The sequence below is a fragment of the Gekko japonicus genome, unplaced genomic scaffold, assembly GCF_001447785.1.
Source record: "Gekko japonicus isolate JY-2015 unplaced genomic scaffold, Gekko_japonicus_V1.1 scaffold13, whole genome shotgun sequence".
Taxonomy (NCBI): Eukaryota; Metazoa; Chordata; class Lepidosauria; order Squamata; family Gekkonidae; genus Gekko; species Gekko japonicus.
Window position 1 is genome coordinate 1,290,077 of NW_015172553.1, and position 23,956 is coordinate 1,314,032.

The 23,956-nt window shown below is 43.3% G+C and overlaps 2 protein-coding genes across 2 annotated transcripts in view; one reads left to right on the plus strand and one right to left on the minus strand.

Moving 5' to 3' along the window:
• The window catches only part of ANTXR1 (anthrax toxin receptor 1), a 181,989-nt gene extending 176,988 nt beyond the window's left edge, over nt 1-5,001 (plus strand). The window contains exon 18 of the mRNA XM_015421095.1: nt 1,069-5,001. Within this exon, the coding sequence (XP_015276581.1) occupies nt 1,069-1,341 (273 nt within the window). The 3' untranslated portion in view covers nt 1,342-5,001. The remainder of the gene's footprint in view (nt 1-1,068) is intronic.
• A 4,888-nt stretch (nt 5,002-9,889) lies between these two features.
• GFPT1 (glutamine--fructose-6-phosphate transaminase 1) overlaps nt 9,890-23,956 on the minus strand; it is a 42,973-nt gene continuing 28,906 nt past the window's right edge. Inside the window, exons 15-19 of the mRNA XM_015421080.1 lie at nt 18,962-19,076; nt 16,733-16,860; nt 16,027-16,194; nt 14,340-14,501; nt 9,890-13,432 (exon numbers count right to left, since the gene is read on the minus strand). Coding sequence (XP_015276566.1) covers nt 13,388-13,432; nt 14,340-14,501; nt 16,027-16,194; nt 16,733-16,860; nt 18,962-19,076 — 618 coding nt within the window. The 3' untranslated portion in view covers nt 9,890-13,387. The remainder of the gene's footprint in view (nt 13,433-14,339; nt 14,502-16,026; nt 16,195-16,732; nt 16,861-18,961; nt 19,077-23,956) is intronic.

Here is a 23,956-nt window from a genome sequence, read left to right on the forward strand (position 1 = left end):
AAAGAAACAAAGCAACGGGGCTACGTTTACAAGATAAGACGACAATGCAAACAATAACAGCAAAAAAGTCCAAGAAATGGCATGCGACCTGCAATAAGGAAATAACTATAACCTTATTCACTGTTCTGTGTTTACAGAACCTTACAAAAGCTGTGAAAGTTAGGTATCCTCCTAGAAAAGGTACTCCCCCCACACACCAAAGGAATTCCTCATCCAAGGGATTCCTGCTATGATGGTTGTCATCTAAAAAAATATGGTTGTCATTTAAAAAAAATTAAAATATTGTTTGTTTCCTTAGCATACAATTAGGCTAAGACTCGCATAATGAAAACTTCAGCATTACTTTAATGGGGTTACTGATCTGCCACCAAGCATTGCAGTGGTTTGAGCACAGAAATTATTTTACCGTTAAACTTAGCCTGGTGAAAGAGTTTTCTTCCTATTTTACGGGTGGGGAGGGGAGCATGTGCGAGGCCATTATGTGAGTCTTTGCTTGGTTAGGAATGGAGCCCTGCTCACCTTCTCTGCTCAGTGCAGACTGTGAAGGCACTAAGAGGAAGCATGGTTTCCTTGTGGATTCAAACACTGTCTGATTCCAGCTGTCTGGCTCTGTTTATGGCAAATGTGTCAAGAGACACCATATTCATAAAATGTGGCTTTTTTTGGAAAGTGTCCTTGTATCCAGGGCTGTGTGTACATTCCATTAAACAAACAAACTCAGAATTCTGTACCCAGAAGTCTGTGAGCTGGATACCAATATGCATATTAATTTCCTCTGTTTGGCATGATTTCTTCGAGTAGTCAGGGCAGAGGGGCAAAAGGCTATGATGCACCAAAGCCCTGGAGATCTTATTCAGCCACCCTCCTAGCACTGAGTGCCCACACACTTCCAAGTGCCTTTTTACAGCCACGAGGGGTAGGAACTTGTGCTTTAAAATAAAAGCTTAGATTTGCACTTTTCTCACACTTGTGTAGAATTGGGACCTACACACAGCCCTGTCTCTATGAGGTCTTAAATAGTCTCATCTCCATGCTAAGTGGTCTCTCTCTTTTTTGCTTCTCTTTCAGGGTCGCTGCATTAATTTCACCAGAGTGAAAACTGCTCAGGCTCCGCCAAAGTACCCGCTCAACAATGCATATCATCCCCCCTCTCCACCCCCTGCCCCCATTTATAACCCACCTCCCCCTGCCCCGATCTACACCCCACCACCACCTAGCACACCAACACCACCCACTCCATCCCCACCTTGCACCCTCCCACCACTCCCACCACCTCCTCATGCTCCACCCCCCAACCGGGCTCCACCCCCATCACGGCCCCCACCTCGTCCCTCTTTCTAAAGAGCAAACCCATCTTTCCCAGAAGCATTTCTCAAGCCATTTTCAGCAATACTGTACCAATTCTATTACAGGGGTGGCTTTAACATTCTGGGTGACAAGATGAACAAGCCACTTTGATTTTGATTTTTTTTAAAAGCCCTCATGCATCAGTCAGCTGGAATGCTGAAATCACTTGTGCTAAGTTCAAAAGGATTCTCTCCCATTCAGCACTTCCAAAAAGGGGGGCGGAATCCTTTGGGTGAAGATTGGCAGGGAACGTTACTGAAAACCACCAATAGCCCCTATGCATATCACAGTTTACAGTCATCATGTTACTTCCTGTTCATACCGAGAATGGATTATTCCTCACAAGAATGGCGGGAACCTCAGGCTGAAACCCTAGCTGTAAGGACACCAACCTCAGTAGCTACAACTGAGGCCATTCTTATGAGTCACATCTCTATTGCTGGAGCCTTCCATCTCATAGAATGGATTTGCATGCGGGGCTGGATTTGATATGTTGCTGCAAGGAAGATGGTTACCGCAATGAAATGTTGATTGATTTGAAGGAAGAGGAAGGAAAGGATCGCTACAATGGGAGATTTTTGGTGCTTCATCCTTTTGAAGAACGTGAATCAAAAGCCATTCTTCACAATATTCTCAGGTGCTAGAAGACCAAAGGAGGCAGAAGACTGTTGATGCGCATGGGAGGGACAAAGCATCTTGTTGAGTGGCCTCACTTGGTACCCAAGGGTATGATGGCCCTGCCCACACAACAGTCAATGAAATTTTCTGAAAACATTTCCTGAACACCTGAAGTTACCCAAGAGCATAAAACTACAATCACTGAACTTTGAGTAGGCCTAATAGAACTCCCAATATACTTTTAGAGAAGCTCTTAAAATATGTGGCAGTTGCATGAAGCTCAGGAATCCATATGACTTTTAGCTGGCCTGGGAAACAACACTGTCCAATGAGGGGGGAGGATGGAATAGAAGGATAATCCTAAGGTGCACTGTATACATGTGGGCAGAGGGTGGACTGTGGCAGGTTTGGCTTGACATCTTAAAATGCCTTCAGTAGTTCTGCGCAAACAGCCTTACAATCATTGTATGTTGATGTCACCAAAATACTTTTCCAGTATATTCGCACCTACTGATCTCGTGAATGGCGCAGTATGTGTCTAGATTGAGAATGAATAGATTCTGGTTCATGTTGAGTTGCGCTATAAAATGTGCATTCAGACAGAATTGCAAGGGTAAAAGAGAGTGAGTGTTAAGAATTGGAGTAATGGGAAGATGAATCACAAATAGAAGTGCTAACTTAAGGACAGGCAGTGTTGTTGGACCACTCAGCTCAGTATATTAGCACATCATTTGAAACAAGCAGCATACATCAGCTCCTATATGGACATGGGAATCTGGTCTCACCGTGATCCAGTGCTGTCTTGGTTTCTGCTTCCCTTTCCTGGCAAAGGAATAATTTGAAGAGGCATCGAATGTCTGGTGTCTTCTCAAAATGATCATGCATATCAGCTCCATTATGTCGCATATGAATCAAGATTTGTGCAGCTTGGAAGAGCTCATAAGATTACTTTTGTAGTAGTCTGCCAAACTCTGAATCTGTCATGTAGCAGGTATGTAGGACTTGGTAACCTCAGCCAGGAAGTGTGCATATGTGCAAACAGAATCACATGAACAACCCCCCAATAATGGGTGTGTGTGTGTGGAATCTTCATAGCCATGCACGCAAAAGGGCAAAAGTTAGTTAATGCCTGCTCTCAGCTATGTCACTCAATTTTGCTATGTGTGGGCAAGACAAAAAGTACTCTCAATATCCCAAGAGATGCACAGGTTGCATTTCACCCATTGCTCTTTATTTATGGGATCTAAGCCTGATTACCAAGCATGGTTCTGCACAAACATCTGAAAACACACTTCTGTAACACCTATGTTAGAATTCTATTAAGACAGTTGAATTATTTCTGGCCGTACTTCCAAGTCCCTGGTGTGACTTTTAGGACCAGTTGTACTAAAGGAAAGCAGGTATCCTGCATTTTTAAGTCTTCTTTCAAACCACCTCAGTAGTTAGAGGTGTAATTTAATGCCTTTTCATAGAATAGCTTAAAACATTATACAATACTGGGCTGACCGAGGTTTTTTTTTTTTTAAGGCAGAGGACCTGATCCAGCCAATGTGAATTGCTTCCAAATTCCATTAATTTCAACTTTCACATTCTGAACCACATTCCAACAACGTGACGAGATGTGTTTCATTTTGGCTGGCTCAGGCCCCAAGTTTTCATTCTCTTCTGGTACAGAAGTTCCAAGCAATGCCTAAAGTGGAGCACGACTCAGAGGGTACTTCTGTGAACAGGTCAGCAGGTTGTAGGTGGTTGTGGCTGTAAGGTGCTATGAGTTCTTGCCTTGGTAAGTAGGTCACTTGAGTGCTCTGAGACACCAGGAAGTGTACCAGCTGCAGAAAAGCACAGGCAAGCAAGTGACTCATGTTTCCAGTTTCCAGTGTTGACTCTCCCAGTAATGGAGCTTCGGCATCTATGCTGTGGGTGGAGTGTAGACTGCTTCTCAAGGGCAGATGCTTCTTAACAAGAATTAGACACGTTCACAGAGTCCATCAGTGGCTGAGCCCCAGAATGGCAATATAGAACTGCTATATTGAGGTAGACCTCTGGATACCAGGAGCAAACAACAGGACAGCTGCCATGCTTGCAGCCATTTTTGGTCTTCAGAGAGACAGCTGTTCGTCTGCCATCGAAGGTCCTAGACTTTACCCAAGAGGGCAGTTCTCGTGTTCTTACCTCATTTCCTAGTGTGTTGTAGTCATGTGCCTCACCAACCTATGCTCATCCTCATAAGATCCTTTTGATTCCTACAGTAACTTAAAGTATAAATCCTGATGGTGGTAGTAGCTGTGCTCATCATACCATGTCTTTCAAAGGAGAGAACCCAGAAATCAAAGCCAAGCTGACCAGGCCCCCAGGAAAGGATTCTCACCTTTTTATGGAGATATTTGTTAATAGATGCCTTTGGGAAAACATTTTTATTCCTTGATTTTAAGAAGTGTTGAAAAGACTAAACCAGCATGGATCTCAACTGCCATTTACCCTACCCCAACAGCTGCTTTATCTGCTGGCAGTACAAAGCAGCCTCTTGAAAGAGCAAAGACACCACCCAGATGTTGCCCTTGTTGCAGACCTCTCCAGAGAGATCCACTGTTTTTGGTTTACAGGCTGCAGTCAGGTCAGTCACAAAAGACTACTTTGCAACTGTCAGGGAAGCTCTGACAAAAAGATTTGGCTGGATGCCAGTTAACAGGGAATGGACATCATGGTTCAAAGTGAAGAGCCCAACCCACCCAGGTCTCCTGTGTAAACACCTGTACATGCAGTGCAGTTCCTGGTTATTGCAGCAGGGCTTGAGCAGGAGAATTTCCTGATGGGTTTTGCCCAGAAAGTGTAAAATAGACGGGACTAGTGTAATGAAGGCGTTTGGGATGAAGTTTTACTAACAGATCCCTGAAGTTGCTCAGAAGTTTGGAACAAAAATGCTTTTTTTAATTTAAAAAAATGTCAAGATGATACCTTTTTAATATTAAATGAACAGAACAAATTCACAGGAAAAAATGTATTTTACTGCCTCTGTTTTTATTCAAAGGAATTTTGTTTTCCCATTTCTGAATTCTAAAATTTAAGATATGAGGGTAGGGGAAAGGGAGGGGGAACTAAAAACTGTACATCAGGCCAAGGGATTACTTTTTAAGTACACTAAAATTCTCTGCACATGACTTAAGAGCAAAATTCCAAATATGTGGTGTATATATTATTGCATGCTTGCCATATTTTAAGTGGAAGCATTTCCTATCCTGTGTGGATAAAAGATCTCCTTTTTCAAGTTGTAGTAAATTATTATAAAGCCAGTGATATTTCATGGCATGTTATTGTATCAAGCTGTGCTTGTTTTTTTAAAATTTTTATTCTTCATGGTTTTATTGCTTTTATTAATGTATAAATATTTCCTGTTATTGACGAGCACCTCCTTTACAGACCATTAATTGAACTCACAAGGACTCTTGGTGATGACTTCCACTTGAGCTATTGAGAGGCTCTAAACAGCATGGGCCTGTTTAAATGAAGGGACAATTAGTTCAGTGGGCCCTATCCACCAAGCACTACAATTGCATAAACTCATCTTGGCGACATGTGGTAACATGAGGCTGGCACGATTTGGCGTAATTAAAGATGGCAGATACCACATGATGCCAAGGGACACAATCCACCAGAAAAGTATCCTGCCCAAGTCCTGCTGCAAGAGCTTCACAGTTCAGCTATGAGGCTCCCATTCCCTTCTGGTAGGACAAGATCTTCCTGGTGGATTGTGTGTGTGTGTATATATATATACGGGAAGAGGTGCTGTTTTGATTTTCTACTGCAGGCATCAACCCATTTCAGGCTGGCCCTGGTAGGGATTGTGCCTTAAAATTCACACGTGAGAAAGGATGTTTTAAGGGAATTTAGAAGTGAAGATGCCCATCCAGGGAACACTTAGATCCATTTCACACTACCTTTCTAAACCGAATGGTTTCCGTTACTGTCCCATCATAGATTAAACCGGTACAGGGACAGCTGTTTCACACAGCATTTCCCTTACAGTAAGGAGCTGTCTCTGAAGCAGAGTGTCATTTCAAACTGAGCTGCTTTCTTTTCCCGCCATTTCCCCCCTCCCGCCACAATCTTCCTGAGAGGTTTTTAAAAAACATTCTATTGGGAGCGCTATGGCGCTGAAGCAGGACAACAAATCAGTGCCATGGCGACCCCATTGATATGTCTGGACTCCATTTAGATACACTGACATTTGCTACTGCTGTCACTTGGAAACAAGGAGCTCACTGGATGCAAAGTTCAAGCGCGGGGAGCGGGGAACCGGACAATTTTTAAACCCAGGAAGCTTTCCTTTGTTCCTTAACCCCCACAAACCATGGAGTGTGTGAGCCTGAGTCTACACTTCCTCTACAGGAAACTTTTTAAAAATTGAACCTGTCTCACCATTCACTTATACCCGATCTCTCGCCTAAACACGCTGTCCAATCAGCTACTTGTTTCTAGGTGACAGCAGTAGCGAATGTCAGTGTATCTAAATAGAGTCCAGGCATCTCAATGGGGTTGCTATAGCGCTGATTTGTGGTCCTGCTTCAGCGCTATAGCATTCCCAATAGAACATTAAAAAAAATAAGGACAATCATGAGCAGAGAGAAAAAGGGCACAAAAACCCCATCATTGCAGGAAGCACTACAGGGCATTTTACACAGAACCCCATAGCACTTCAGCAGTAGGATGGACTGAAGATTGGAAGAAAGCAGTTTGAGTCAGTTACTAAAATGGTTATGTCTGAAATAACGGGGGGGGGGGCAGGAGGATTTTTATAACCAGTTCCTGAAAATTCCCCCCACAATAGGCTGGCTGAAAGAGACCTTACTTACAGCCAGACCAACCCTTTCAGAACAATACCATCATCAGGTTTCAAAGCTCAAGGTCCCTAGATCTGAGGACCAGTATTTTATGGAACTCTGAAGCAGTCTGACATTAGGTAACATGCTAGTAATGTAATTGGCTTGGTTGGCCAATGATATGTGCTTCTTAAGAGGTCAGTGCCCTTCAGCTGTAGGTACTAGAATTCTGTTGGCTATAAAGCCCTTCCTAACAGCTCTGATCACACATCAGTTCAGTGAGAATGTTTGGGGTTAAATATCGAAGCACCTGATGCTACAGCCCTGTTGATGCTAAGTGGGGGGGGGGGGGTGAGGCTGCACCCATCCCAGGGAGACCACAGGAAGGCCTACAGATGGCAAAATGCCAGAAACAGTCTTACAGGGTTGAGAGTATATAGAAATGCAGGTTTAAAGAAGAGCTTCTGTCCAGTTTTACTGAACCAGAGGCAAGCCCAAGATGTTTTGGTGCCTGAGAGAGAAAAGCCAACAAGGCTTAAATGTGCTTAACTTTGGCTGGATGGGGCCCATAGTCTTAAATGCTAACAGATCTTTGAGACAATTAATGTTTAAGTAAAAGTGAGGTTGAACTGGCTGGCATACTATATACAGACATATAGGACTGTATATATGTATCTTCTCTTACTATAAAACTCTAAGAGCCCATTATTGCAAATATTCCAAAACTCGCAATTTCTAATCGAGTTCCTTTATAGACCAAAAAGAAAAGCAGTGAGTGTAAAGGGTGCTGCCTCTTTTCCCAAAAAAATTTGGGGGGGTGTATTTTTTGTTTTGTTTAGGTTTTGTGTGTTATGACTTCATAGGCCCAGATATCACAAAAGTTGAGCAATTCTTGAAACAGTTATGGCGGGCCACTTGGCTCAAACTTCTTAGTCCTAGCAGCTCTAAGAAACAGTGGTCAACCACATGTCGCATTTTAGAGTGACTGGCTGACCTGGAATTCTTGTTGGTCTCTGCAAAGAAGAGGAGATGGGAATGTAGCACCAGATGGAGAAGATGCAAGTAAGGAAAGAAAGCTTTTCTCTGGTAGATTTGGCTACCTCTGGGACAGAAGATGAGTAACTGATTATTCAGGCAGCAGAAGATTGTTATTCTGTGCAATTGACTTGTTTGCATGTGTCATTTTTAGATATAGTCATTACTCTTTAACAGTTTTGATTTATTAAATACCTACTTTGAACTCTGTTTCTGAATATTTTATTTGCAAAATAGGGAATGGGAAGCTATGCAACACCAATGCTGAGGTGAACTCTTAACAGTAAATGGGTTTGATATGTTTTTTTATTGCTTAGTGATTCAAGAAACAGTTTGCAGAATCATTTCTGTGAGGGAAGGGGAAATTGTCAGTTTGGTTGGAATCAGCCACACACATGGGACAAATTTAGGACTGGAAAGAAGTACAGGATTGTACAGAAGCAAAGAGGTTGAAGGTAATGGATTAACAAAGGCGTGTGAAGGAAAGGTCAAAGGAAAAGAAATCTCCTGGAAAAGGGCAAAGGAGGTAAGCTATTCAGAGAAAGGTATCTGATCATTTTAAAGATGAGGACATTTCTCAGAGACTCAAGGTGGACAGTAGAACAGGGCAAAATGGCAATTCAGGCCTGGAGTCAAAAGGTGAGATGCACTGCTAGCAAGAAGGAACTGGAGATATGAGGGAGGGAGCCAAGGAGGCTTTGTGTTGCTCATTTAGACAAGCAGTCTCCAACATAGTCCCTTGCCTTCTTGAGGCCTCTGGGTAAAACCCAAAGGCATGAACAGGAAAAAAACTCAGGGAGCTCACAGTCCTAACCAAATTCAAGTCCAGTAGTACCTTAAAAACCAACACAATTTCCAGGGTGTAAACTTTAAAAAGTCAAAATTCACTGATGAAGTGAATGCTGACTCATGAAAGCTTGTATCCTGGAAAATTTTGTTGGTCTTTCAGGTGCTACTGGCCTTGAATTTTGTTCTACAGATTAACGGGGCTACCCACCTGAAACTCCTTACAAGCCATCAGCAGTCACTTGGCCTCAGTTTGGTCACACATTTTCTTATGCTTCTGGCCATGGCGACCTCTCGTGGCTACACATGGAGAGTTACCCTTTCTTTGGAAGCTGAAAACCAAACAGCACTGCTTCCCCCAAAGCAAAGAGCTATTTCTAGCTTTCCGGAAGCACCTCTGCACAAAAGAGACAAAGAGTCCAGAAGACATAATTTTTGCCATTTATAAGCTGTTGCCTTCTTCACAAGATGTCACTGATTTTGGAATCTCTCAAAATTCTGTAATTGGTCCTGACCCCATAGCAGCCATTTAGTGGTGGTGTCTATTACCATATCTCAAAATTCCCAAAATGTCCACAGGCTTAATATGTCCACAGGAGAGCCCTAGTGTAACCCTAGAATGGGGGCAATTCTACAGCTACAGCTTCTGTTACTGTTGCAGCAATGTGACATACAGCGGTAGGGGGAGAATGAAGGTAAAGAACCAGTAGGTAAGCACTGGGATTTGAACAAGCCTGCCTGTTCTCTGACAGCAACTCCTGATTCCAGTTTATTGCCTGGCACTGGGCTCCATTCACCCTAGTGGGCATGAAGTTGTTTTTCCCCCATGTGGAGACCTCCTGCTGCAGAAGTATAGTTTGAAAATGAATCCTACTAGGGGTTTAAATTCATATATACAGGATTACCAACTCTTGAAACCAACGCTAAAGACTGTTCAACAGAAAAGGGAGGAAACAGCTGAGAAGCAAAATCTTTCTACAAGCAATATTCTTTAGACATTTGTATATCCAGAAAGTAACTGACAGACTAAACACAGCAGCTCGAAGAACAGTGGTTATCGGTCAGCACAGAATTCAGATCAGCAGGATGTGCAGTTTCATTCCCTCAGTTCTCACACATGCCTACTTGTGCACAGGAGCAACTAACAGGATACAAGTAGCTAAACAATGTTTGCTGTTCTAATTCACAAGTTAGCCTGCAGCTTCCAAGTACCTTGTTGGCAATTCCTGTTCTAGGAGGAACATTAAAGATGCAAGATGTTTAGGCCAAAGTCATGGTTAGGCTGGACATGTCTTTATTCAAAGGGCAAGATACAAAAAAAGGTAAGCCAAGAAACAAAAATATAATCAACAGACATCTACCGACAAAGTTAAAACCGTGTGGAGTAAACAGCACAAAACAAATACAGAATGGTCCCACAAACCCAGATAAGTTGTGTTTTTCAGAAGGAGAACAAGCAGATAAAGAAAAAATAAAAACACCTTACATTTGCCAACTTGCTCTAGTTTTACACCACCTTTATTCAACATCTTCAGATAAGGGCTAGTATGTCAGTTGTACTCATCTGGGGGGCTAGTATGTCAGCTGTATTCATCAGGAGGAAAACATGAGACCACTGGTATCTAACAAAGGGTTCGGTCATTGCCACAACAAATGCACTAATGTCCAAGCTTTGGTAAATTGTTGAGTTCCTTGAATTCACCCTGTTTCACAGACTTCCTAACTCCTGTGCTTGCAGTGTACAAAACAAGAGGGGAACCTCGCATGGAAAAGTGATGCCAGGGAAGATTTGGCAGCCTGCATTTTCTCAGAGTTTTTCCTCTAACATCACTTCCAGCTACATAAAATGTCACCTACTGAACCATGTTTGTCCCTATGAGGTCTGGAACTGCCCATCTTGAACCGAGGTTTCTCTAATATAAAACAGAAATGGAGTGATGCCTTTGACATACATCCAGAAAGAAGCCTCTCCCATTGGGGTCGTTTGCAGCAGGGCTTCTCCAAGATGGTAGTTTAGTTGTACATCCCATCTTAGAAGGGCCTTCAATTATTTTTAAGAAGATAGCACTATTCACACCCCTTGATGTCAAAAACCTAGGCTGTCCTACTGGAAGTTCAGCTGTGTCTCAAATGACTATCCAGAAGGAAAGAATTCCAGCACTGACTTTAGATGCCAGATATTTGCAATATGACTTGACAATCTGAAAACTACATATGGTTATCCAGCACTCAACTGTGTTTTTAATATTTAACTGAATGGCAGGCAAAGTCACTTCTGGCAAATATAATGTACACTGAACATGAGAATTCATGATGGTTGTTTAAATGTCCACAAAGACATAACATGGACCCCATCCTGTCTTCCTTATTATTTATTTATTTGATAGATTCTCATTAATGGACAGTGCAGGAGACATAATAGCTTTGTTCCCCATCACTGTACAAAGTGGTGAAAAAGGACCCACATAATTGTCCTGACAAGGAGGCTTCAGGAGCATTATTTCTTATTTGGCAAAGTTTTTTGTCTCATTTCTGGACAGCTTGCACTTCCTCCACCCTTCAGCTCCAACAGGGAAAGCAGAAGACCAAAGGGATGGTGTTCACAACCTTCCTCTTCTACTTGACCTCACCAGTGTTTTGACACTTAATCTTACAAGGTTTCCCTACCTACTGGAGAGACAACATGCATCAGGTCACAGATGACACCGTTCAGGTGCTAAGGAAGGCATAGACTGGTCCTCTAAAGAACCTAGGCTGGTCATATTTGCATAATTCTTAACGAGTTTCAGAACTGGACAGCCCTGCTGCAGCTCTCTCTTTTCTACAGGTCGTCTTTGGTCCTCCTATTATATTGCATTTCTCTCTTTATCCTGTAGCACACTATGGCATATACTTAAATATCTTTAACCCCTCTTAGTTACTTTACAGATATCAGCAGTAACTAGAAGAATGTGTGCCTATGTTCTCTTTCAGAGGCAATACTAACTTGCTCCCCACTGACTGGATTAGCAGTTTCTGAAGTCTAAGTGTTTTCTCACGCTTGGAAAAGTGAATGAACGACACACCCTACACCTCCCATTCTTTGACCGGTTGGATGTCCAACATCAATCAAACTTTGCAGACCCTTTTCGTCTTACAGAGAAAAAAACTCTATACATAGCAGCACACCAGAAACTTTTACGGTTAAATTATTATTCACATTAAACATTAACTGCTGAGCGCCTCTCCTACAAGCTAATGGGGGGGGGTACTGAAAGGGATTTCTCCCCCCAGACATTACAGAGTCTCAATCGATCTGATGGTGTAGGGAACATAGGATTACTTGGTGCTCTCTGTGAGCCTACTTGCCTGGTAACACTTGCTGAAAGCAGCAGGACAACACAGTCCAATCCTATTGCATGGAAAAATAGGGATGCAGTGTCTTCTTCCTTACAACTGGCGAACACAATCCATCAAAAAAGAGATGGGGAATTTTTGCAAGGGGCACTAGTTTCATCACCTACCTTGTGAACACCCCTTCCCTCTTCACAGATGGTGGAAAACAACAGCCTGACTTAAGTCACTGCTGACACAAATTGATCAACGAGTGTGTGTTTGACTCTTGGAATCCATCACTGCAATACATTTATAGATTTAAGGAGGTATGATAGTTTAGCAGAGAGCTGTACAGGATAGGCAGTGTAGATACAAAACATTTGGGACAATTTCACTACCGATACCATGTTTCTTTTGTGTGGACCAACACACAGCTTGCTCAACAGCCTGCCATGACAGAAGAACAAGGCGACACTGCGTTGCAAGACTCAGAACATGGCAGATTCCTTCTGCACTGCCCAGCAAACTCCCCCACCAACTGTCCTTGCACATCAGCTGAAGCTCAGATCCCCCTGAGCCCTTTCTTCCTCTAATAAGTACATCTGGCAAAATTCCAGGGTTACCTGAACATGCAGCAAAAATTACTGCACTAAGAATATTTCTTCTGAATGCACATAATGCCGTTGTTGCGAAAGAAGCTCCCTAAAAGCTCACTCTGGAGAGGCATATACTGGTTTCATCTCCCCATCTCACAATGACTACAGCAAGCACCTTATGGTGACTTTGCCACATCAAAAATGAACACAGGAATAAGCCCTCCACCAAGACTTTGTAGGCACACCCAGGCAAAGCTCCCTCCTTGAGGGCTTGGAGTACTTCGGTCTACTACAGTTGGTTTTATTTGCTGTCAATGTACTGGGGATCCAAGTAGAACCAGGCTGACTGAAAGCATCCATTTGTGAGGAATCAATGCCACTGTGCTTCTCTCGGCAAGCTGCACAGATCTTTATTGTTGGAAGCTCGGGAGCGCAGGAGTCCATAACCATGAGAGGCCCTTCAAATCAGTCCCACATGGTGCCAGTGAGCAGAGCGTGTGAGAGTCTCAACATCTGCACCTGAGAGTTCTAGAGCTACTTCTTTACCAACTTCCTTCTTCAAAAGATCTTAGCAGTCTGAAAGTACTATAGTGATGCAGTTCTCTCTCACTAGGGAGGCCTGAACAATTTTACCAAGCTTTTATCTTTTCTAAAGAGAAAACTACTTTGAAATTATCACTCAATGGTGCTATTGGCATAGCTACAGATTCAACTCTTAACTGTCACAAATGCAACAGAATTAAAGATTATCGTACAAAGGGAACAAGATCTGATCAAGGGGTCTTTTAAAATCAATGTCCTTTGGAACCAAAAAGGAAAAAAAGAGTCTCTCTCGCTGACCTCTGCCAAAATCCTTGATGAGTGAGAGGTATTCTACTCAACTGTGACTGATTTTGCAAGATTTCTTGGAAAGTCAACCTGGAAAAGAAAAACAACATAAAACTCCCAAGTAAATAAAGAGCACTGGACTGTTTTAGCACTTCATGTATTTATACTTCACAGTATATATTAAACACAGGGGCTGCCGTCTCACAGCCAGCTTGATTCACAAGCCACTAAAATCAGTACTTAAACCACCTTTGTCCCACTGAAGTTGATGGGCGTAAAGAGGATTACAATGAAGAACTGCAGGCTTAAGAAGCTTGTGAAATGCAGTTCTCTCCTCTTCTTTATGACAACAGAGGGGTGAGTTAAATGCATTATATGACTTTGTGTGCATTATATGACTATGGCCTTCCCCCCCCCCAGCTCCCATCACCAATACAAGTGGGTAGGGCTCTACAGTCTCTTGTTTTCAGCAAGGACTGATCTTGATCCGAAGTCTTGCCAGGTCCATCTTTCATAAAAGACTCAGCATCATAAGGCAGCTACTCTCTCCCACACCCTCTCCCATTTCCAAACAAGGTTGCCCCTGAAGCAACACTCTAGACTGACTGACGTGGTGCGTTTCTCCTCATTTTGAATACTCAAAATGCCAGCATGCTTCACTGTGTAGTCCTGCCATGCAAATTAGCTTTGTTTTTAAGGTACTGCTAATGGAGGTGCCCAGCCCTCTAAGGAGGTGCAGAAAGCCTGATCTGTTGAATGTTGCAGAGACAGATTTAAGAATAAAGCGCAGTAAACTAATGTCCTCCTCAGGACAAAGGATCTATGTTAGCCCAATGGATGGATCTCTCTTGGACCCAGAAAATCAGAAGTCAGACTTGAGTTCCAGTCCTCCATTAACGCTTGCCAAGGAAGCAATAAGAGTGACCAACCTCATGGAACTAGTGTGAAGAGGAAAGAACGGGGTGAGCTACAGATATTGTGAATGCAGACTACTTACATCATAGCCCCTGAGGACTGCAAGGTGGAATGCCAGAAGCTGTAAAGGGATAACACTCAGGATCCCCTGGAGGCAGTCCACAGTGTGAGGGACTTTGATTGTTCGCTTATTGTTTTTGATGGTCTCAATATCTTCCTTGTCACAAATTACAACAGGTCGCCCCTGGAAGAAGCCAAAGCATCAAGAAATAAGTTGCAAAGAAATCGTATTCTCCTTGGGGGAAAGAGTCATATTTCTGCCTGCTGAAATTTGGTGAGCTAACCAGCATCCCCCTTTTCATTGAAGCTCAAGGCACAAATGATACTGTCACAGTAAGACAGGACACCAGTTAAACTGCTTGACTTCCAAACCCTGTGCCCCTTTGCTGCATCCAAGTAACACTGGGTGATCCTCAGCAAAGGAATGTTTTCCTATTTCATCCAGGTACGGTTCATTTTGTTACCACAAACAGAAGAGTGCACCTGATTGACAAGACACTCTTCAGGATTTACGACCATTCCCTTGGGTCATTTTATTTTAATTTCTTGTTTGAAAACGTCAAGGCACAATGTATTCTATTTCACTTTAAGCCACAAGAGCCAAACACAAATTGCTTGCGATTAATCTGAAACCCTGAAATCAGGGGCACAAGAACTGCAGCCATTCTAGAATCCACTAGAACCCCAAGGGAATCCCAGCTCTTTCTTTCTGAATCTCACATGTTGCACAGCAGGCATTTAGTAGTTTCAGCATTTGCATTTTTATTACCTACCTACCCAACATGAACACTAAGGGTAAAGCAGTCATCCAAGGTTGGGAGGGGGGACAGTTATGTTTGTTTACTCACGTATCTACCTTCTGACATAGGAAGGAGGGGGTCTAATTTTTATAACAGAGGAATGTAGATAAAGTTCACACACACACACACACACACACACACCTCTCTTTCATTTCAGTCTATCCCCACAGCCCAGCTTGTTCCCAACCTGTCTCAGAAGTTAAAGTACATGAGGCAACCAAGCACTCACAGTAAGGTGGGGGGACAGGAAAGAAACAACTCCCTTGAACAGGCTTCCCCCCCTCCCACTCCATTCTGACAGAAATGCAAACCACCACTGAGGCAGCTGCCTCTATTATGTCGAGCTTGGTCCCAAGAAACAGATACACGGAAGTTAAGATTCTAATAGGAAATGCAGGCTGCACAGAAACATGGGATGCATTTGTGTCTTCAGCTTGCCCATTCTTGTCCTGAACTGACCAGGTAACTGAACATTTGGCATTAATTCTGTTTCCCAGCAATCTAAAAATAATAATAATGCCTACCAGAATTAAAGCAAAATGTAAAACAGAACTGTAGACAATCCCTAAATCAAGTACGGATGGGAGGAAGGAATGGATGCCTCTTTTAAACTATCGACTGTAATTATATTTTTAGTTTTCCCTATCTTATACTTTACACCTGAGGAAGAACACACTTGCCCTCCAACTGTTCCCCCCCCCCACCCAAACACCAAGAAGCATCCCTTGCCCCAGAGTCCCTATCTATACCTTGTGGCTAATAGCCACTGATGGACCTCTGCTCCATATGCTTATCTAATTCCCTCTTGAAGCTGTCCATGCTTGTAGCTGCCACCACCACATGTGGCAGTGAATTCCATGTGTTAATCACTCTTTCGGTGAAGAAGTAATATTGGTCATCTGCACTCACCTGTCGAGCCATAACTTGCTGCAAAGCATTCTGGCACTTGGCGTATGTGTTGTCCCGCATGATGATCATGATGACAGGCATCAGCTTGTCAACCAGCGCAAGAGGTCCATGCTTCAGCTCACCAGCCAGAATACCTTCTGAATGCATATATGTGATCTCTTTGATTTTCTAGGAAAGAGCAGCAGTGCATGAGTCCCTGCTCCTTACCTCAGAAAGATTCTCTCTTCTGTTCTAGGTTTTCCAAGTGCTCCACAATGGCGGCTATGATGAAGTAGCAAAACAAGAATCATGCTTTTTGGTCTACAAAATATCATCATGATAGGCTTTGTATTCCTCCCAAGATGGATTTGCAGAGGCAGAGGGGGCTAAGATAGATTTCTAATGGTTGCCTGTATAGCTTCTGAGTCACTGAGTCAAAAGCAGCCCATTAGCCATCTACAAGGGACTCCATAAACTTTTGAGAGGCTGCATGCCTGTTGGAGGACTGTCAAGCACAAAGATCCAGAAACATGCTTCTAAAGTCTGTGCGCTCTCTCTCCCTCTGTTTTCTTGTCCAATCTCAATTTTATTTATTTATACCCTGCTTTTCTCCCCATTAGAGACCCAAAGTGGCTCACCATTTTGCTCTGCCCTTCTCCATTTTGCACTTGGAACTGTTGCCCTGGTTAACCCCTTCAGTCCACAAAAGAAAAAGGAGGCTCCTTACCAGAGCACCTTCTAGGCATGTTGCATAGTGATAGCCACGACCCATAATGAGGACAGACTTCTGGTGGTAAAGCTCTGTGGCCAGTTTCTGGATCTCGTCATCCATGCTCAGCACTTCTTTAATCAAGTCTATTGTGAGGAGCAAAAGGCAAACAATATACAAAGGATAGATACAATTACACACACAGAGTACTACTTACTCATTGCATCAGTTACAGGAGTTTGGGAAGATTTGTTTTTTGTACATGAAAACAGAACTGTTTACTGTGTTTAAAACCATAATACAAGCTGCACGTCAACGTGTGGCTTCAGAGTCTGATCATAATCAGATGCCTCAGAGGACCTTTCGTCAGTACTAAATATTAAGACAGGAGGCTGCTTTCCTGAATTGCCCAATTCAAGTCTGAATGCCAATGCTGTGGCGTTTATGGTGGTATATATTATACCGGCCCTGACCTGGAGGGCCCAGGCTAGCCTGATCTTGCCAGATCTCGGAAGTTAAACAGGATCGTCCCTGGTTAGTATTTGGATGGGAGACCACCAAGGAAGCCCAGGGTTGGTACTCAGAGGCTGGCAGTGGCAAACCACCTCTGGACATTTCTTGCCTTGAAAGCCTTGTGGGGTTGCCGTAAATTGACAGCATTTCCCACCACATTATACCTACCTCGTCCTCAGAAGAATGATTAGGAACCAAAGATAAGCAGTGTTTACTGTGGCTTATAAATGTTTTGCTCTCTTTCCTACACTAAGCTACAGACTGCTGTGGTCAAGAAACCAAGGTGGCCAACACGATGCCTTTGAGGCTACTATGATGGGATCACCCAGCTTTTTGCTTTCCTAGCCACTCACTCCCCCTACAAGGCTCAGTTCCATGCAGGATTCCCAAGTGCCCTACAGTGGCATGCATCTGGATATTTCCAGTTCAAGGTAGTGCCCCAAATTCCATTTCATTTCAGAAATACCCAAAAGGAAGCAAGGTACTCTGCCCAAAACTGGGGGTTGAAGGGGGGTTATTAGGAGTGTTTTCAATGGCCTCCAGGCCTCCAGGCCAAGATCAGGCCTACTGATACCCAACATTCTAAAAAAAAACTAAAAAAACCCACCCCAAAATTTCCCCAAAACAAACTTCAGAAACAATACTATTACTTCTGGAATTTTGAAAGAATAGTAATCATGCCCTTTCGGAACATCAAGGTAAATTAAAGCAAACTTTTTTGGAATGCACATCCCAGTGCCAAAACAAAACCTTTCCCCTTTCTCTCAGGTCTACTTGCCACCGGCACAGGACGTATTTTGAACCCCCCCCCCCCAGGCTGCCGATCAGCTGGTAAAATGCATTTTTTGGGGGGGCAGGGGTTTCAGCCTCACTTCCCCACCCCCTTCTCTGTCAGAGCTGTCCTTTCAACACTTATTGCCTGGTAAGCGCAGCAGGCCTGAGATCATCCCAAGAGATCCAAATCCCAATAAATCCATATATTCTAGGAAAGCACAGTTATTTGGGAACAAGCTACAAGCAGAGAGAATTAAGGCAGAATACTAGTGAAACAACAGAAAAGGCAGTTGCTCTCTCTCTCTCTGCTAATCTCTGCCTGAAAGAACAGGTCCGAGACATACATTGGATACCTCCTATCTGTCCCAACATGCAGCAGCAGATGCTTGCCTCCTGATACCCAAGCCCTGACACAAAGCTGTACCCCAGGCTGCTCTTTAGTTTGGGAGTTCCTTTTCTGAGCCAATTAGAACTTGGGGTACAAGTCCAAAAACTCCCTTCATGACACCTGTTGTCCAATCAGTTCAAACGTACAGATTTAAAGGAGTTTTCATAATGCATCTGCATGCAACTCAGTGCCACATACAATGGTGAGAGAAGGCCAGGAATAATTTATTAGGGCAATTGACAAACTGGACCAAATGGCAAATTTGGCCTGTGATACTGCTACTTCCCAGCTCATCCATCAGAATAAAAGTGTCAGCCCTCTTCCTGGGATGTACCTTGGGGATCTTACTTCCCACTTCAAACAGATATGCCCATGTTATTCTACAAGCTATTTGCTCTTCCATAACAGTAGCAACTAAGCTATGAAGTCACGATTGTCCAGAACTTAACTCTAATTCCCTCCCATGTCTTCTGATATCAACAAGCAAAATACGGTTAAGAACAGAAGTCCACATTTGTCTTGCTTCAAAAGGGTCACCCTTTCTCATCTCACAGCGGGACATTTGTACATACCTGGCAATAACTTGAGGCCTCGCATTATTTCTTTCCGTCTTTCTTGCACAGAAATTCTATCATCGCACATCATGAGAGCGAACATTACTAGTGAAACAAATTGGCTCGTGTAGGCCTAGGGAAAAGAAGCATCACTGTGGCCATTTGACAAAATCTTCCAAAACATTTTGAGTTATCTGAAACCTACCACTTAGAACAAAAGAACTGAAGATGCTCTGAAAGCTTATCTGCCTCTGGCCCACCTCAAACTGTTCTCTCCTAAACTGTATCAGAAAAGGAAGTGGCTCTTCCATTGTGAAAGGAGATATCAATCCCTCAGTTTGGTGTAGTAGTTAAGAGCAGCAGATTCTAATCTGGAGAACCGGGTTTGATTCCCCACTACTCCGCATGCAGCCAGCTGGGTGACCTTGGGCCAGTCACAGTTCTCTCAGAGCTGTTCTCTCAGCACTCTCTCAGCCTCACCTACCTCACAGAGAGTCTGTTGTGGGGAAAGGAAGGAAAGGAGATTGTAAGCCGCTCTGAGACTCCAAATGAAGGGCGAGGTATAAATCCAACTCTTCTCCTTCAGGTAACTGCATTGTTGTGTGGTTATTCATTTTTGTTCAGGACATGGGGAATTATACCAGGAAAGGTATCTTCCCACTCTGCTCACGAAAGCGTTTGAACACAGGGGCCAAAGGTGCAGGGCCAGCAATGTGCTTCTCTACCATATTCTCATGAAAAAATGAGTGGATGCCCTCGAGCCATGCAATCGGCCCATAGGGGTCCTATTTTCACTCTTACCAAAGCAGTGTGGGAAAATGTTACATGGAAGCAGCTCCCACAGTGGTAGCAGAAAAAGTAAATCAAGCCTCAGGAGGACTCTAATGGAACCTTAACTGAGCACTTGGAGCACATTGGTATTGGCAATGCATACTCAACTCTCTTGACCACACCTGTCTGCAATGAGAAGACAACAGGTCAACAAGCATATAACGCTTTGCTAATACAAGTCCCTCACCTCTGAAAGAACAGAAGATTGGAGGGGGGGGGCAACATTACTGCGGATTCTGACTAGCAGAGTTATTTCAGTTTTAGTAGAGGACCACTAGCAGAGATCACATATATCACCATGTTTGCTGGGGCTATTTTCCATAAACTCTGAATAACTGCTTGGAAGTAAGACGTCACTGTGCCAAGACCTCCATTAATTGCCTTTTTCATCAACCTAGGCTAGACAGTTTTCCCTGAGTATTGTCAGCTCCTTATCAAAAACAGTGATTATACACTCCAGTAAGTGGGAGAAGAATGCTATGTTCTACATCTGGTAGTTTGGGCACTCTTCCAGCAGGCTTAGGAACACATACAGTTGCATTATGAAGTGCCGCCACTAATAAAAGATACAACTTGATACCGTCCCAGAGCAAAACAAACACAGTAAAGTATTTCCGTGTGCTGCACACACGCTAGTGGAATAACGAGGACGGAGTGTTGGCCATGGAGCCCTAACCTTCAATTCCAGATCAGCCCAGAGTTGCTCACTGGGCAACAAGTTGCTAACTGAGCCAACAGGGTTATAAAGATAAATTGGGAAATGCACATGTATGGCACTCTAAGTTCCTGGGAAACGTGGCTAGATACTAAAGTGAAACAATGAATCAGGTTAAGATGTAATGCTCACCCATGGTTTAATTAAATTAACCATAGTTATTGGTTCATCCAAATGCAGGCAAATGCAGGTTAGGATCGCTCACACCAGAATGTGCAGCTGGGTTAACAACCACACTTTAGCTAAACCATGCTCTAACATAATGCACAATTTTGGTACCCTGGCCAGAGTGACCCAGAAATGGAACTGCTCATACTTTGAGCCAGCCCATGCTAGCACACTGTGCCTCCCCAACTTTGGCTCTGAGTCAACCTAAAAATGTTCTCCACCCTGTCTTCTTTGACCCAGCAGTGCAGCATGCTTGCTACTTCAATTTATTTCCAAGGGGGAAAAGCAATATCAATGAAACAATGACTATCCAGCACACTGGTTTGTGCAAGCACCCTATTTACTCTTACTCCGCGGAGACAAGTGAGGGGGGGGGGGGGAGTTGGTTGCTGGATGGAGGGAATGCCAGCAGGGCTACTTCTCAGCATTCAAGGTTAACACAAGGCTCCCTTGTTGCCTCTTCCTTGGAGACGAGCATATAATTGGGGGGGTAGGGAAGGAATTGGGACATACTGCATCCCTTGGCACAGAGAAGAGAGACACCACTTTCATTCTAGTGCCACTTGGACCCATCACTGCAGAATGGCTGTTAATGTAGCTAAAGTCAGTGCTGCAGCAATCTTTTTTTTATTTTTCTGACCGTGGAAACCAGTATGTGCCAGCTGCACTCAAAGCTTTTAATGCTAAAACTGGAGCTCAATTATTGTATGGAGTACCCCTCTGGATAGATGCAATTGACACGTCAGTGGAACGTGTCCATTCTACCTTCTTCCGAAAGATCATGGGGGGTACCCATGTGTGTTCCATATGCTGCTTTATGTTTGGAGTGCGGACAGAATTTGATGGCTACTAAGGCATGGATCCACACCATTAAATTTTGGTTGCGACCCCACTTCAGCTCTGACCCCTCTAGTTATCCGTATCAATTACTTTCTGAATCTGCCAGTTCTAGCTGGCTATCTCACATCGAAGCCAAAGTATGCTCCCTTCAACTTACCTTTAGAATCTCTATCCTTGCTTTCTGAGCCTGAGGCTTTTTAAAAAATAAAATCTAGTTTATTGGGCTCAGAGTTGCAAACTTTCTATAGTTTGGCTAACAGAAACTGTTCTCCCCTAAATTTAGGGATTGTTCCAAATGCAAATATCTTCATCAACTTATACCTCCCAATTTGTGCAGAGCCATCTCCTTGGCCAGATTTAATGTTCTTCCTCTTCTCTCTGGCAGATTCCAGGGGATCCCCTACTCCAGCAGGTCCTGTCCTTGTATGAAGGACTGTGTTGAAACTGTGGGGAAACGTGGGGACGTTCTCCTTCAATGTCCCTTTTATTTGGTGCCCCGCCAGGATCTTCTGTACCCTATATTAGCTCAATTCCCAGAGATTTCTGACGATTTTAAGGTTCTGTTTTTACTTGATAATCAAGATACGGAAAAAACTGAAATAGTAGCAAGGTTTCTTCTTAGTGCTATGGCTACACGTGCTGATAAGTAACCACTAGGTTTTTCTATTTTTATGCTGTTTTTCTTTGCCGTAGCTTCAATTTTACCCTATATGGATTTGTATTTTCCAATCTATATTTAGTCTGATCTCCTATTGTATGTGTATACATATGCCAATAAAGGCTTGTCAAAGAAAAGAAATACAATCCAGGTCACCAGAAGGGCGACAGAGGAAAGAGAGATGGCAGTTTAAACCAGGCATTAGTCAATCAAAGCGAGAATTGACTGTCATTTGTGGGCCAATTCCTGATAACTAGCCATAGTTTCATTAAAACATGGCTTAGAATAACATCTAAACCTATTTGAAAAAGTGTGCCTTGCACATGAAAGCTCATACCTTGAATAAACTTTTGTTGGTCTTAAAGGTGCCACAGGACTCTAAATTTGTTCTGTCTGAACCAATGCAGTAAATGGGGGATGACGATCTTTGCATAAGCAATAGGCCACCAGCGTACACCCAATGCTGGTCTTTTCTGCCCTCTTTGCCTCGGTGCTGGTGAAGGTTTACTTTGTGCTCTTGAGAGTGCCTTGTGCACCACAAGGTTTCTCCCTAACCTCCATAGCTCCATAGAAGCTACACAAGGGCCTACAGCCATAGCAGAAACTTCACTGCATAAAGCCCTAATGGATGCATGACTGCTATCCAAACTGAGTCTGCCACTAGTTGCCTGCCTTAACCCTGATGAGTCCCTGCTTGCTTGACACCCCCCATCAGTTTCCAAAGTGCTAATATGTGCCCTAATAATGTCTCATAGTTTTCCAGGGATTACCTCAGACTAAAAGGCCTCAACATCTAAATGATGGCAGTTTACTTGAACCTCTAGAGAAGCAGAAAATAGTGTTAAGAAACGGATTCTGAATATTTTTAACCTGGTATGTTGTAACACAAATATTTTCCAAGAGCTAACCTGGACTGAAATAAATTGGACCTGCAGCTGCAATGAAACCCTTTCACACCTGAACCAACAAGTGAACTCACATAGTTGCAGCTAATTTAATATTAAGGCAGTTCCTCCACAATAAGCAGCTGTTTTCCCTAGCATAAAAATCTGGGCCAACATTGTTAAATATGTCTCAGAAACTTAAGAAAAGGAAATAACTTCAGTACCTGGGAAGGGAGGGCAAAGACTCCTAGGAGGGTGCTTGACACCAGATTGAGAGTTCAGGGAAACGGGGGGGGGGGGGGGGGAACTGCAGCCAGACAACTGTACAGGAAACAAGAAAACGAAGAAAGGAGGAGCCACTGTGCGTGGCATCTCTCTCTGGATGTAGTTCATACAGGAGTCAGAAGCTAGAGGGCTCCTGGAAGCATAACGGAGCTTCAAGAGGAAGGCTCAGTTGGGAAATGGGGATGCTCTCCCTTTCTGAGACAAGGAGGCCACCTTCCATATCACCTAAACAACTGGCCAGAGACTTCTCTAATAACCAGATAAACCAAAACAGGACAGAGGGGATAGTTTCAGTTAAGTTCTCAGAATAAAATTTAATACCAAGTACGAAGTTGGTAGAACTATTCACTTGTATGAAAGTGTACCTTAACAGATTTAACCAAGCATTTTACATGTCGCTTATGCTGCCTTGACTATTCTCTGTATCCTGATCTCACCCCACACCCTCAGATATAGCTGCCTTAGATATCTGGAAAAGTTTCCTCAAAGAAACAGAGAAAAACACAGGCAGTCTTCCAGTAATGCTCCATGACCAACAGTACAGATTAATATTTGTATTGGTTGGCAGAGAAACAATCTTTCCTTTCCCAGCTAACAGGTAGTACTTACCTAAGCTTAAATTCTTAAATGTA